This window comes from Leucoraja erinacea, chromosome 10 (genome assembly GCF_028641065.1).
Source record: "Leucoraja erinacea ecotype New England chromosome 10, Leri_hhj_1, whole genome shotgun sequence".
Taxonomy (NCBI): domain Eukaryota; kingdom Metazoa; phylum Chordata; class Chondrichthyes; order Rajiformes; family Rajidae; genus Leucoraja; species Leucoraja erinaceus.
The window spans coordinates 7,789,384-7,805,698 of NC_073386.1; the positions used below are offsets into that span (position 1 = coordinate 7,789,384).

The window sequence follows — 16,315 nt, forward strand, 5'->3', positions numbered from 1 at the left end:
AACCCCTTAAGAATTTTGTAAGTTTCTATAAGATCCCCCCTTAATCTTCTAAATTCTAGCGAGTGCAAGCCGAGTCTATCCAGTCTTTCTTCATATGTAAGTCCTGACATCCCAGGAATCAGTCTGGTATCAGTAGTAATATCAGTTAGTAATCCGAACTTCACTCCTCTCCCGCCATCAGGGTGCATTGGTGCCAGCACTTAACTGACCACCAAAAGTGAAGCTAAGGTGTGTGGCCAGGGATTTTTATTACTTTGTTGAAGAACTACTTGGATTTGCCCAATGGATTTGCAACACAGCAAACTATTGATAACAAGTCTACAAGTTAAAATGTTGTATTCCTTCTTATTTATAGAAATAATTAGTTAAATGGATTTAAGTCAAAAGCTGCAAAAGGCCCATTTTTTTTCATAGAAAGTTCTGTACTGTTATTGTCCTAGTTGCAAAATGCACACTTATTTCTGAACTTAGACTGTTGCAGGTCCTGGTTGTATTATCCATCAAAATTATATTTTAAAAGGATTTGATCATTGTAAGAGAATCTCAAACAACTGGCAGACCCTACTCAAAGGTGTGAGAGGTGGCTAGGAAAAGGATGAAGTTTTAAATTGTCTTCTGGAAAGGCATTGTTGATATTTCATTACAGCCTTAATCGATCGTTATTGCTTTCCTTGATATTTTTTTCCATTTATTCGGTTTTAGATACTAAAGTTGAACTGTATTATTGTTCTTCTTCCCATTCCGACGTCATTAATGCCACACACACACAAATTCCCTTAGCTTTGTTAAGGAGATTGCTCATACCTAGATTTTCTACTAGCCCTTACTCCACGGCATGTTAGATTGATCTCTACTGGCAGTCTAACCTACTTTCAGATTCTGAGAGTCGCTGCATTTTCTGGACCCTCCCTATACCTGCTGTTAAATCTTTTCTGACACAAGAAAACTTTAATCAGTCTATGATCCCTTGAGATCATTGCAGTCTCACTGTGGGGCAGGTTATAAGCAGCACTCCTCTAATCCCTGGAGCTCAAATTTAGTCCGCAGTAATAACCAGAACAGTAACAACTTTGAAAACAGCTAAAGGAAAAATAAAATGCTAATTTGCTAGTGTTACTGGCAAGGGCATTGTCTTTTCATGAAGGTTTTCTAGGTCAATGAGATCTACGGTGTTACAAATCTACAGATTTATAGATCTGGTAACATGATGGCCAATTGAAAGTGGTTATTGACAGCGTGATGTTTTGCATCCAGTCCAGAGGATCTCACACAACACAGTTAAGTCAATAATGTAAAAACAGGCTAATTACTCTTTAGTACATCTTTATGTAACCCTGAAGCAGTATTTCTAAGTCGACTTCCAAAAACAAGTATTGACTAACACCCTTAAATATGCTAAAGGTGAGCAAACTAATTATAGATTAAATATTAACACTGTTTACTAAACTAGAAATCAAAAATTTTAACATCAAATTGGATTGACCAAATATTCGTCAATTCTATTTTATGTAGAATGATACTGCTCATAAAAAAGGAAAATGTAGCGAGAAATATTTCAACATTTTCCACGCATAAAATCTTAATGGGAGCTGCAGAGAGTTCTGATAGCATATTTTCATCAACATTTTCCAATTAATTTTTCTGTGTTAATGCTTGATCTGTGATTGCGGTTTCTGGCCACCTTCTGTGAAGCGAGTTTCTGAAGTCTCCCTCCCAACTGTTACTGTGTTGTATACAAATGAAAATCATATTGATCAATTGTCCATGAGCAATGCCCCAGGCTAGTTATTAATAATATATTAAACTCTTGCATACAACATGCACTGTCTGCTAGAGCAACATTTTCTTTGTTATATTTTCCTGTCATGCTTTTCATTTTAGTTATATATTATACTTACCCATGAATAAATCCTTCTCTCCTGCCTTTCTCTTGGAGTCATCGCAAAGTGAAGATCGAGGATGGAACCAGTCCTTCATCGATTCAGGGAGCAGCTCTTTGGCCGCTGGGATGGGGCTGAGGAGGATTCTGGCAATGACTTTCCCTGTGGCAGATAGAATAGAGAGATCCCTTTGTAAGGGCCTGTCCCACTGACGTGACTTTGTCAGGGCCGGTCTCACTGAGATGACTTTTCAGCGACTGGCACAGTTTGGTAAGTCCTTTAGAGAGCGCGGGGGGGAGAGAGAGAGAGGGAGAGAGGGGGGAGAGAAGGGGGGGGGGGAGAAGGAGTGGAGACACTTTTAAGAAACCAGACAACGTTTAATAAAGTTTAGCGGGCATTTAACATTATCGATCGGTTTACTTACCTTTTTTTCCCTCAACGAGCTTTACCTTCGACTACTTTCGATTAACTTCGATTGACTTCGACTACCTACAAATAGCATTATGACCTACTGCGACCTACCTCGACTAAACCCACGAGTAAAAAAAACATAGATTTTTTTTCCATGGCGACCTTTTTTTACTCGCAGTCATTTTTCAACATGTTCGACACGAGACTACTCTGGAGCATGTTCCTAAAATACAAAGCACTCACCATAGGTTCTTCTTCTTCTTGCATATGGCGTGCACAGCCTAAAGTTGTCGGACAACTTGTTCTATTTGATCTTATTTGATTGTGCACGCCGGGTTGATTGCATTTGTCGAAACAGGGCGGACCCACGTGAAGGTTGCAATCTCCCACCCCTCAGCATAGGTTGAAGTAAAGATTACCACTGAATCTTTATTCATGTTCCATTCCCCTTGCATTACTAGTTTTCATCAGATCATTTGTGTTCTACCATTTGCTCAGCATCCTTAAATTTTGTTGCAGAACAAAGATTCACTCACACTAGAAAAGTCTTCATTGCGCTACACTTGATTTTTCTGGTGGAACTTTGGTAAAATTATTTCACTGTGTAATCACGGTATAGCGTTGTCTTTATCTGTGGAGTCATAGTCATAGTGTGATACAGTGTGGAAACGGGCCCTTCGGCTCAACTCGCCTACACCGGCCAACAATGTCCCAGCTACACTAGTCCCACTTGCCTCTGCTTGGTCCATATCCCTCCAAACCTGTCCTATCCATGTACCGGTCTAACTGTTTCTTAAACGATGGGATAGTCCCAGCCTCAACTACCTCCTCTGGCAGCTTGCTCCATACACCCACCACCCTTTGTGTGAAAAAGTTACTTCTCGATTTATTATTATATCTTTTCCCCTTCACCTTGAACCTGTCTTCTGGTCCTCGATTCCCCTACTCTGGGCATCTACCCAATCTATTCCTCTCATGATTTTGTATACCTCTATAAGATCCCCCCTCATCCTCCTGCGCTCCATGGAATAGAGACCCAGCCTACTCATCTTCTCCCTATAGATCACACCCTCTAGTCCTGGCCACATACTCGTAAATCTTTTCTGAACCTTTTCAAGCTTGACAATATCTTTCCCATAGCATGGTACCCAGAACTGAACACAATATTCTAAATGCGATTTCACCAACATTTTACATAAATGCCACATGACCTCCCAACGTTTATACTCAATACTCTGACTGATGAAGGTCAAAGTGCCAAAAACCTTTTTGACCACCTTATCTACCTGCGACTCGACCTTCAAGGAACCATGCACCTGTACTCCTAGATCCCTCTACTCTACAACACTACCCAGAGGCCTACCATTTACTGTGTAGGTCCTGCCCTTGTTCGATGTCCCAAAATGCAACACCTCACACTTCTCTGTATTAAATTCCATCAGCTATTCCTCCGCCCACCTGGCCAATCGATCCAGATCCTGCTGCAATCGTTCACAACTATCTTCACTATCTGTAAAACCACTAACTTTTGTATCATCAGCAAACTTTCTAATCTTGCCCTGTAAGTTCCCATCCAAATCATTGATGTAGATGTTAAACAGTAACGAGCTCAGCACCAAACCCTAAAGCACACCATTAGTCACAGGCCTCCAGTCCGAGAAGCAACCTTCCACCATCACCTTAGGGCTAGCGGAATCAAGGGATATTGGGAGAAGGCAAGAACGGGGCACTGATTGTGGATGATCAGCCATGATCACATTGAATGGTGGTGCTGGCTCGAAGGGCCGAATGGCCTAAACCTGCACCTGTTTCCTATGTATCTTTGTACCCTCTGCTTTCTTCCATGGAGCCAATTTGCTATCCATTCAGCTATCTCTCCTTGGATCCCATGCGATCAAACCTTCAAGAGCAGCCTACCATGCGGAACCTTTACGAATGCCTTACTGAAATCCATGTACACAACATCTACAGCTCTGCCCTCATAAACCTTTTTGGTCTTCAAAGAAATCAATCAGATTTGTGAGACACAACCTCCCATGTACAAAACCATGCTGACATCCCTAATCGGACCTTGCCCATCCAAATGCCTGTATAACCTATCCCTCAGAATATTGTCTGGTAACTTTCCAACTACAGATGTTAAGCTCACTGGCTTATAGTTCCCAGCATTTTCCGTGCAGCCCTTCTTGAAAAGAGGCACAACATTTGCCACCCTCCAGTCTTCCGGCACCTCTCCTGTATTTAAGGACGACTCGTAAATTTCAACCATGGCTCCCGCAATTTCCTCTCTTGTTTCCCGCAATGTCCTCGGATATCTGATCTGGCCCTGGAGATTTGTCTACCTTCATACACGACAGTACCTTCTGTACTTTTTCGACGGTTGCACTGACTGCTCTCAAGACACTTCCATTGACTGCCCCAAGTTCTTTGCTTTAATTCCTGAGAGGTCAAACTCTCTCTCTTGTTACCCTTTTCCCCCCTTATATATTCATTAAAATATTTTGGGATTGTCCTTAATGCTACCCGCCAGAGTTACCTCCTGGCTTTTTGCCCTTCTGATCTCCTTTTTCAGTTTACTAGGTCATAAGGTCATAAGTGATAGGAGTAGAATTAGGCCATTCGGCCCATCATGTCTACTCTGCCATTCAATCATGGCTGATCTATCTCTCCTTCCTAATCCCATTATCCTGCTTTCTGCCCATAACCTCTGACACCTGCCCTAATCAAAAATCTATCTATCTCTGCCTTAAAAATATGGCCTCTATAGCCTTCTGTGGCAAAGAATCCCACATATTCACCACCCGCTGACTAAAGATATTTCTCCTCATCTCCTTCCTAAAAGAACATCCTTTAATTCTAAGGCTATGAGCTCTAGTCCTAGTGGAAACATCCTCTCCACATCCATTCTATCCAAGTCTTCCACTATTCTGTACGTTTCAATGAGGTCCGCCCTCATTCTGCTAAACTCCAGCGAGTACAGGCCTAGTGCCGACAAACACTCATCATAGGTTAACCTACTCACTCCTGGGATCATTCATGTAAACCTCCTCTGGACCCTCTCCAGAGCCAGTACTTGCACCTTTTCGTCACACCATCACTTACAATAATTCTTCTCCGATGAGGCTAAAAAACTGCCGTAATTTTGGGGCCAACCGAGTTCACTATATAATTACATGTGGATTCTGATTTGACCAAGGAGATTGCCTGGGGTGATCGGCAGGCCAGTTGATTGTTCCTTAATGGACTCGAGAATTAAAGTGATCACTGTAATCTCCATACTAAATTCATAAACTTGCTGTTAAGAACCGCTGCATCATTTTATCAATTTTGTTTTAAAACTAATGATTTAGAGTCTCCACTACCAAACCATTGATCTGCACAACCTGTTTTCACCCGAGTCAATATTGATGGTATAAAATTCATTTCAATTATTCTTGCAGTTCCAAGGCAAACAGAAATGGAAGCAGAAAAGCTGAGAATCTCTGTATTGATATAAAAGCCTGTCTGATAGCCAAATAAAAAGAGAAAATATTACACCAGAAATGCTGCAAGAAGTGCCACTCAGTTCCCTGTGTAACATTATATTCCATTTCAGCTTTGGAGGACCATTCAATGGACAGCCACCCGCTGACTTAACAGTGGTGATTGATTCAAAACTGTGCTCTTGAAATATTTTGCAGGACTTTGTAATTTTTTAAAAATTTCAACAATGTTTCCAGTTAAAGGTCTTTTAAAACAATATTTGCAGGTAAATAGTTTCCCCACTAAAATCTGGCATTTGCTAGCAATTCCCTTGGCTTTCTCCAACAAGAACTTCAGGGAAAGATCAGTGTTTTGGAATTGTCGAAAATGTAATGTCTGATGAATGAATGAATGAATGAATTATATCTTTATTTCGAACGATTAAAAATCGAATGATCATCCACGTAACTAGAGATTTAAAAAAGTTATTAGGATTACACAAGCAAAATTATAATGCTGAGGATGATCTGATATTTGGGGAGTTTTTCTGGGGTATTGATCCTAATCAGGGTGACAGGGTGGAAATTTATATGAAAATAAGAATTTCGAGACAAATAAAGGCAAAGGCCTGACTTTGAAATAAAAGCATGCAGGTACAGCAGGCAGTGAAGAAAGCGAATGGCATGTTGGCCTTTATAACAAGAGGAGTTGAGTATAGGGGCAAAGAGGTCCATCTGCAGTAGTACAGGGCCCTAGTGAGACCACACCTGGAGTATTGTGTGCAGTTATGGTCCCCTAATTTGAGGAAGGACATTCTTGCTATTGAGGGAGTGCAGCGTAGGTTCATGAGGTTAATTCCCAGGATGGCGGGACTGGTTAGAGAATGGAGTGGCTGGGCTTGTATACTCTGGAGTTTAGAAGGATGAGAGGAGATCTTATTGAAACATATAAGATTATTAAGGGTTGGACACGATAGAGGTAGGAAACATGCTCCCGATGTTGGGGAAGTCCAGAATCAGGGGCAAGGGGTAAGAATAGGGGTAAGCTATTTGGAATGGAGACGAGTAAACACTTTTTCTCACAGAGTTGTGAGTCTGTGGAGTTTTCTGCCTCAGAGGGCGGTGGAGGCCGGTTCTCTGGATACTTTCAAGAGAGCTAGATAGAGCTCTTAAAGATAGCGGAGTCAGGGGATATGGGGACAAGGCAGGAATGGGGTACTGATTGGGAATGATCAGCCAAGAACACATTGATTGGTGGGTGCTGGCTCGAAGGGCCAAATGGCCTTCTCCTGCATCTATTGTCTATTGCCTATTAGTTTTCCTTTCACCATTGTACGATAAAAAGGTTGTTGTCCTGTCAAAGTTATAAATAACTTTCTACTCAATCAACATCTAATTAGAAATGATGTGGGGAAAATACCAGTGGGGGAAAGCTTTGAAACAAGGAATTATATAGTCACCTTTCCCTATCCCTGTGCCCGAACTGTGGCATTTCATATTATTCATATAATGTGGTCAGAATGTTATTTTGTGATGAAAATATTTAGTTAAATCAATATTAATTTGGTCAAAATTCTCCACAGGGAGTCTTTTCATGGACTGACCTAACAACTCAATCACTGAAATATTGTTTCTGCAAATGGTATCTTGATAAACACAAGGAATCATAGGATTTGTCAAAGGTTATTCAGGATTTTTTTTTAAAGCAAACGCAGCGCTGTATAAACTGTGAGTACATTTTCTGTCTAAGCTTTCGTCATCTTTGCATCTTATATTGGTTATGGCTGACCCAATTTACGATGATATGACTGGATGATTTTCTGCGATGGATAGTCGAAGCTTTGAAGCATTTTTTAGCTGACAGGGGGTTGAAAAAGACGGGACGAAAAGACAAACTCACTGCTCTTGCTTATGCTGCATTGTACATGAAGAAGCCCGTGCTACCGACTGCTGGTGAAGAAAAACATCGTCATGCTGATCAATACAAGGAACTCTTGAAATGTTGAGAAAAAGTTCTTCCCGATCTGATGAGCGAACTGAAAGATGGGTGGCTTGGAGAATCGAAAGGACTAAACTGCTGGCCTCCCACATCCATCGTCGAGCTGCCAAATCATAATTCAGAAGTCAACAAACGTGCATACAGCCAATGGCCGTGGACTACTATAGTAAGAGGTGAAAACCCCACAAATACTTTTCATATTACCTATCATACATTTCATTTCATTCTCCCCCCCCCAAAACAAAAACGATATAAAAATAGTTGTTATTCATGGTCACAAACTCGTTTACTCACTGAAGCATAAAGCAGCAAAAGCACCTAAATTATCGTAGTTTTGTACGAATTAACCATAAATACACAAAATAGTTTATAGTTTTGAAAGCAGTATTTTCTTACCTCGAAGAAGCAAATCTGGAAAATACGAATGAAACGCAGGTCCGTAAGCATATTAGCTCAGCTGGCGAGAATGTTTATCCCGAATGACCTATGACCTGGGCATGCACAGTTGTAATACTGAACTCGCTTATTAGTTTGAATTTATCCCCCTTCAGGCAAATGTCATGTTCTACTTTCTGTACAAAATGAAACAGTTGGCCATGATCTAATTTATCTATTTCCTTTAGAGTTCTGAACAAAGCAAACATATCACCTCTCAACTAATCCATTCCAACTAAGAAAATCAAAATGATAATGATTTTCAGTAAACTGTGGAGACCAGCAAACATCATGTGTCAAGTTGACAGAAAAGCATCAGGGCAACAACCAGTGGAAGGTCACAGTTCATGCTCACAGACAACAGAATATCCAATTTTAGCCAGATAATTTCACTAACCCACGCATATAATTCAGAATTCACGCTCGCAGTTTGCCAACACCTTTACTTACTTAAAGCACATAGTGCTGGAGTAACTCCGCATGTCAGTTGGATCTGTAGAGGGAATGGTTCAAAGGCGCTTTTATTGTCATGTGCAAATGCAGAATTAAATTATTTTCTTACATACAGTCCAGTACAGTGTGGTCATACCCAAGCACATCCTCAATTGGCAAGTGTACAAAAATAGTCTACTTAGCCCGCATGCAAGAGGCGCCACTTTCTGGCGTAACTTGCGCCTCCAGACCGATCCATCCACTGACACTCCTTGACTCGCCTGCCCGCAGGCCCGGAGCTCCACCGCTGGACCGCGGCGCTGCCTGCCCGACCACCACGAGGCCGAGATGGCCACCACGTGGAGCAGCAACAACACCCACTGCCTCTCTGACCCTCACCGCCTTCCCGGCCAAACCCAGGCCCGGACCACCGAAACTGACACGGCTGCCGACTGTCACTGCCTCCCCGGGACCACTGCTGCTGCCGACTTTCACTGTCTCTCCCGGGGTCACCGATGCTGATGCCACCGACCTGTATCTCTACTCTAGACCCTCATGGGCCTCCACCAGCGACTCTGCCGACGCTCGCCTCTGCACCGGCCACCAGCGGGCCGGAGTTCCTGGCTCGGCACCAGGCCCACAACCTCCATGATGCAGACAGCACGTGGTCTGACTCTGCTGGGTCTTACTGCTCCCCCCCTCCTACAAGGGAACCTTATGGGTCTGCCCCTTCCCCCTCCTTTAACCAAGTTAACCCAGCCACACACCCGCTAGTTAAAACTCCCCGCTTTATTTTGTTTATTTTGGCTCCGGCAGCACTGCACTCCTGGACAAGACACATATTCCTGCTTCTTCAATGTCTTTATACTGTACTCAGCGACAAAGCAGGCAAGAGAATATGTAAATAGGCAACAAAGACAAACATATCTAACAATGTTTCCCAACTTTTAATAAAAAATACGCATTATAAACTTGATGAAAAAACGTCACATTACTCTGCATGAATTAATACTCTTACCATAAAAGGGAAATTATCAAGGACTTTCAAGGACCTATGATAAACCCAAGGCCTTGAACACCAGCGTTTCAAATTCCAGGACTTTCATGAATCGTACGAACCCTGGCCAGGGTTCAATCCTGACTATGGGTGCAGTCTGTATGGAGTTTGTACGTTCTCCCTGTGACCTCGTGGGTTTTCTCCAGTTGCTCCGGTTTCCTCCCACATTCCAAAGATGTGGTTTGTAGGTTAATTGGCTTCTGATAATTGACCCAAGTGTGTAGGATAGAACAATACACAATAGATAATATGCAATAGACAATAGGTGCAGGAGTAGGGCATTCGGCCATTCGAACCAGCACCGCCATTCAATATGATCATGGCTGATCATCCACAATCAGTAACCCGTTCCTGCCTTCTCGCCATATCCCCTGACTCCGCTCTCTTTAAGAGCTCTATATAACTCTCTCTTGAAAGCATCCAGAGAATTTGTCTCCACTGCCATCTGATACAGAGAATTCCACATTCACAACCGTGTGTGAAAAGGTTTTTCCTCATCTCCGTTCTAAATGGCTTACCCCTTATTCTTAAACTGTGGCCCCTTCTGGTCTCCCCCAACATCGTGAACATGTTTCCTGCCTCTAGCGCAGTGGTTCCCAACGTGGGGCGTACGCCCCACAGGGGGGCAATTTGTAGGGGGGATGAGAACTACTGAGGAGGTCAGGTCGAAATTTTCGGTTTAGATTTTTTTATGGATTTTCCAATAGGTAAACAATAGGTTTAAGCATTATTTTGAGTAAATAGTAAAAAAAAGGTCTTTATTTTGTAGTTTAGAAACCGCGCGCCATCGCTCTTCATCAAAGAGCTTATTTGTTATTGGTTAATGCGATTCAAAGAGCTTTTGCTAAGTTACCCTTATAATATCTATTTCCTCTGTTTTCTCTCAAAGGAAAGCAAGGGGGGGGGTATCAGGATTTTAGAGGTGATTAGGTGGGGCATGGCCAAAAAAAGGTTGGGAACCACTGCTCTAGAGTGTCCAAACCCTTAATAATTTATATATTTCAATAAGATCCCCTAAATTCCAGAGTATAAAAGCGCAGCCGCTCCATTCTATCAACTTATGACAGTCCTGCCATCCCTGGAATTAATCTTGTAAACCTACGCTGCCCTCCCTCAATAGCGAGAATACCCTTCCACAAATTTGGAGACCAAAACAGCACACAATACTCCAGGTGTGGTCTCACTAGGGTCCTGCACAACTGCAGAAGGACCTCTTTGCTCCGATATTCAACTCCTCTTGTTATTAAGGTCAACATGCCATTCACTTTCTTCACTGCCTGCTGTACCTGCATGCTTACTTTCAGTGACTGATGAACAAGGACCCCCAGATCTCGTTGTGCTCCCCCCTTTCCCAACTTGACGCCATTCAGATAATAATCTGCCTTCCTGTTTTTGCCACCAAAGTGGATAACCTCACATTTATCCACATTAAAACAAGATTTTATCCAGATTTAAACAAGAGGACATGACTTCAGAATTAAGGGACATAAGTTTAGGGGTAACATGAGGGGGAACTTCTTTACTCAGAGAGTGGTAGCGGTGTGGAATGAGCTTCTAGTGGAAGTGGTGGAGGCAGGTTCGTTGGTATCATTTAAAAATAAATTAGATAGGCATATGGATGAGAAGGGAATGGAGGGTTATGGTACGAGTGCAGGCAGGTGGGACTAAGGGAAAAAAGTTGTTCGGCATGGACTTGTAGGGCCGAGATGGCCTGTTTCCGTGCTGTAATTGTTATATGGTTATATTAAACTGCATCTGCCATGCATCTGCCCACTCACCCAACCTGTCCAAGTCACCCTGCATCCTCACAGCATCCTCCTCATACTTCACACTGCCACCCAGCTTTGTGAAATCTGCAAATTTCCAAATGTTGGGGATCGCTGGTCTAGTGTATGGGGGTCGCTGGTCGGCATTAACTCGGTGGGTCGAAAGGCTTGTTTCCATGCTGTATCTCCAAACTAAACTAACAAACAAGAGAGGCATTTCCCTGCATAGATGCTATGGAATCTTGGCGATATGGGGTTCTGCCAGTGGATTCCACGAGCAATCCAGCAGCAGAGCAAAATGGCAGATGTGGTATTTAATCCCAGACTTGCTCCATTTGCATGGGCAAGTGAGTACATGGTCAAAAACAACTGCCTGTAAGCAGACTTTTTATTTGAGTTGCAAGCTTGGCTCAAGGGGGAGCATCCTTGTGAATGGAAGAAATTAGTTAATTTCAACAAATGTTCACAAAGTTATCTTCACACAGTCATATAAAAAGAAACAGGTAAAGAAAATGAAAGCATTTTTGAGCAATACATCAGTTCCATCCTGTTGAGTTTCAGGGGAACACACTGAGCAGTTTAACAATCGGTGTTCAAAGTTAATTGAAGAACAGCAGAATTGTGAACTAATACACAATAAAAAAGAGCAGAGCTACACAATTCTCTTATGCTACTGTAAACTGAGGTTCAGCAATGTAAACAGCCATTACTATAGTCGACATAAAGATATGAATATATTAGCATCACTTACAGTTCCGTCCATAATGTTTGGGACAAAGACACATCATTTATTTATTTGTCTCTGTACTCCACAATTTGAGATTTGTAATAGAAAAAAAATTACATGTGGTTAAAGTGAACATTGTCAGATTTTAACAAAAGCCATTTTTATACATTTTGGTTTCAGCATGTAGAAATTACAGGAGTGTTTATACATAGCCCCCCCATTTCAGGGCACCATAATGTTTGGGACACAGCAATGTCATGTAAATGAAAGTAGTCATGTTTAGCATTTTGTTGCATATCCTTTGCATGCAATGCCTGCTTGAAGTCTGTGATTCATGGACATCACCAGTTGCTGGGTGTCTTCTCTGATGATGCTCTGCCAGGCCTGTATTGCAGCTATTTTTAGCTGTTGCTTGTTTTGGGGGCTAGTTCCCTTCAGTTTTCTCTTCAGCATATAAAAGGCATGCTCAATTGGGGTCAGATCGGGTGATTGACTTGGCCACTCAAGAATTGATAATTTTTTAGCTTTGAAAATCTCCTTTGTTGCTTTAGCAGTATGTTTGGGATCATTGTCTTGCTGTCATCAACCGCCGGCCAATGAGCAAATTGGATGTGTCTGTACACTTCAGAATTCATTATGCTACTACCATCAGCAGTTGTATCATCAATGAAGATAAATGAGCCAGTACCTTCAGCAGCCATACATGCCCAGGCCATAACACCCCCACCACCTCCACCACCACTGTGTTTCATAGATGAGGTGGTATGCTTTGGATCTTGGGCAGTTCCTTCTCTCCTCCATACTTTGCTCTTGCCATCACTCTGATATGTTAATCTTCGTCTCATCTGTCCACAAGACCTTTTTCCAGAAGTGTGGTTGCTCTTTTAAGTACTTCTTGGCAAACTGTAACCTGGCCATCCTATTTTTGCGGCTAACCAGTGGTTTGCATCTTGCAGTGTAGCCTCTGTATTTCTGTTCATGAAGTCTTCTGCGGACAATGGTCATTGACAAATCCACACCTGAAGTCTGTAGATTGTTTCTGATCTGTCGGACAGGTGTTTGGGGATTTTCCTTTATTATAGCGAGAATTCTTCTGTCATCAGCTGTGGGGGTCTTCCTTGGCCTGCCAGTCCCTTTGCGATTAGTAAGCTCACCAGTGCTCTCTTTCTTCTTAATGATGTTCCAAACAGTTGATTTTGGTAAGCCTAAGGTTTGGCTGATGTCTCTCACAGTTTTAATCTTGTTTCTCAGTCTCACAATGGCTTCTTTGACTTTCATTGGCACAACTTTGGTCCTCATGTTGATAAACAGCAATACAAGTTTCCAAAGGTGATGGGAAGACTGGAGGAAAGACTGTGTGCTGAGAGCTCTCTTGTACCTGCATTAAGGAGGCAATTAAACACACCTCAGCAATTATAAACACCTGTGACGCCATGTGTCCCAAACATTATGGTGTCATTTCTACACGGTGAAGCCAAAATGTCTTAAAATACCCTTTAATAAAATCTGACAATGTGCACTTTAACCACATATGATTTTTTTTATTACAAATCTCAAATTGTGGAGTACAGAGACAAATAAATAAATGATGGTTCTTTGTCCCAAACATTATGGAGGGCACAGTAGCTGAACAAAGTAACGACTGGAAAATAAGGACACAAGACTTCAAAACCAGTATTAAATGTATGACTGTACATTTTATTTCTGCCACTAGATAAGTAGACTTGTAGTAATAGCACATTTCACATAGTGTTTACGCAGTTTACTTACAAATATGAGCGTGCACAATCACGTCTGAGCACTTAATATCATATACCAGTGTACTTGTTGATACACAGTAATTAGGCATTACAATGCCTCAAAGATACAGCGAATTTTCAGAAAACCCATAACTCTTAAGAGCTCAGAGTTGTAAAGAACATGCTTTCCTTTACAGTTAAGATGAAATTGTACAGAAAAAATATACTTTTACAATATCCAATTATGAAATACAGGGAGCTCAAAAAAAGTTAGGCAGGAGGAGTTACTTTAGGTTTCAGCAAATTAAAAGCTACATTGAATCAGTACCTGTAAACCTACTCCAAATAGGTCAACTGGTTAAATACTATTTCAGCCTATTTTAGAAAATACAAATATAAAATCCAATAATATCCATCTCAATAGCAATGCACCCTGGTATTTATGTACATGCTATACCTAGTAAAAGACAAGTTCATACATTTTGTTGAGTTACCCTTAGGAAGATGAATACTGACCTTTGTCAGGAACATAATTTATATTTAAATGCCCCTTTCTAAGAACATGACAATTCTAAAACAATTAATATGCTAAATGTACAGCAATACAGTAATCACTAGACTGGGGAACTATTATCTACACACTGCCATATTCAAAAATGGTTTTTGCTGCATGAAAATCTGCCATTGACTTAATGTTAAATGTATTAGTATAGACCTAAAAATTACTAGCAATTGCATAATAGCAAGCAGCCATCTAGATTTCAATTTCAACAAAATTGATGAAAACAAAATCAGAAATTGAGAATGAGATATGCAAATAAGGTTGCTCCATGAAAAACACGTTATGGAGATTTTAGTCCAGTAGAGTACTGCTTGTTGTTAAATAAAACAGTCAAAATGTGTTTTTAGTTTGGTTGCGTTGTTTTTGCAAGGGAAGAATCATTATACGCATCATGCTTTAAAATATTATCAGTGTTAACGTCTTCCTACTTCACAACATGAAGTAGGAAGCCATTGAATGCTAATCATCATTAAGTTAAAAGTAGAATCCCAAAGTGGCTGATCACTCTAACACACATGCTTCTATCAGGAAAGCTTTCATTATTCTCATCATTCTGACAGGTGGCATTCTGAATGAAAAACACCCGACTCTCCTCACTAGAATCATAGCTCCTGCAGACAAAGGACAGAACTGATGGTGACTAGGGAAGGAACTGGGGCATTCTTCCCTCCTAGCTAGAACAGCATGTGCATCTCCAAGCATTTTGCAATGGAAGAAATGGGCAATGTTGAAATTCAAAATAGTTTTTACAGCTTTAATTACTATTAAAGGTGTAGTACTATTATAAAAAAACTTTATTTAATGAAATTGCAAGTAAACAAGAACCTGTGCCAATTTATGTGGGGGATTGCCGTTAAGTTTTTATTTTTAAATTAAACAGCCAAATCACTTCTGCTGCAACCAAAGATAACTATCCACAGTTGTTAGACACAATGCTAAACAGGAATGTTGCTTCCTTACTAAATTGGAAGTTAGAATAGTGTTCGTAAATGTGTCAGTGAAATTGAATGCTTCATTTCCTGCTGCCATAAGGTACCTCAGGCATAGGACTATCTTTCTGAAATGATTAGGGAAACATCTGACTTGCTGCTTATGCTAATATCTAGCACTAGCTATTGTAAACTATTTTCCTACAGCGTTGTCCAAATTATGGCAAATCTAGGGACAGAATCCTTCATGCTGAATGGCTGGTGATCTATGTATTGAATTACATTTATGTAGGCATAATTATCTGAGCTCTTAAGGAAATCAAGCATTTTCAAATCATTTTAAGGTTATAAATAGCTTATATTGTTGCAGTGATCTATTAAGCCTCCTAATAGAGAGTAGAATGTACTTTTACTAGGTGCTAATGAAACAAACACCAGATCAAATTTACAGCAGATTAATTCATCACAATCACATAATTTTAGGAAGCTGTTTGTGCCATTAGTAAAGAAAATGATGATTCAGTTACTGGGAAATTTTCTTTTGACGGCAATGAGATTTCTACCATTCCAGCACCAGTGCGAGGAAGATTCGCATTAACAACATGCCGCTGCAAGTGCTTGATCCAGTCTTCTTGGACAGAAAGCGGACCCCGGAAGACCAGATCACAAAACCTGCAGATAAGTAACAAAAGCACAATTCTGAGCAATCTAGCATTTATGTTTTTATTTATACTGCAATGACTTTCTAACATTAAAAACAACAAATTACTTTTTTAAGTAGGAAAGAACTGTAAATGCTGGTTTAAATCGAAGGTAGGCACAAAATGCTGGAGTAACTCAACGGGACAGGCAGCATCATAGAAGGAATGGGTGACGTTTCAGTTTGAAGAAGGGTCTCAACCCGTAACGTCACCCGT

The 16,315-nt window shown here is 41.1% G+C and overlaps 1 protein-coding gene across 6 annotated transcripts in view; it reads right to left on the minus strand.

Annotated features, from left to right (window-relative positions):
- Window positions 1–13,840: 13,840 nt before the first annotated feature.
- Window positions 13,841–16,315, minus strand: part of znf644b (zinc finger protein 644b) — a 107,905-nt gene continuing 105,430 nt past the window's right edge. For all 6 annotated transcript variants that reach the window (XM_055641380.1, XM_055641377.1, XM_055641379.1 and 3 more), the window contains one exon: window positions 13,841–16,070. In XM_055641380.1, the coding sequence (XP_055497355.1) occupies window positions 15,878–16,070 (193 nt within the window). In that variant the 3' untranslated portion in view covers window positions 13,841–15,877. The remainder of the gene's footprint in view (window positions 16,071–16,315) is intronic.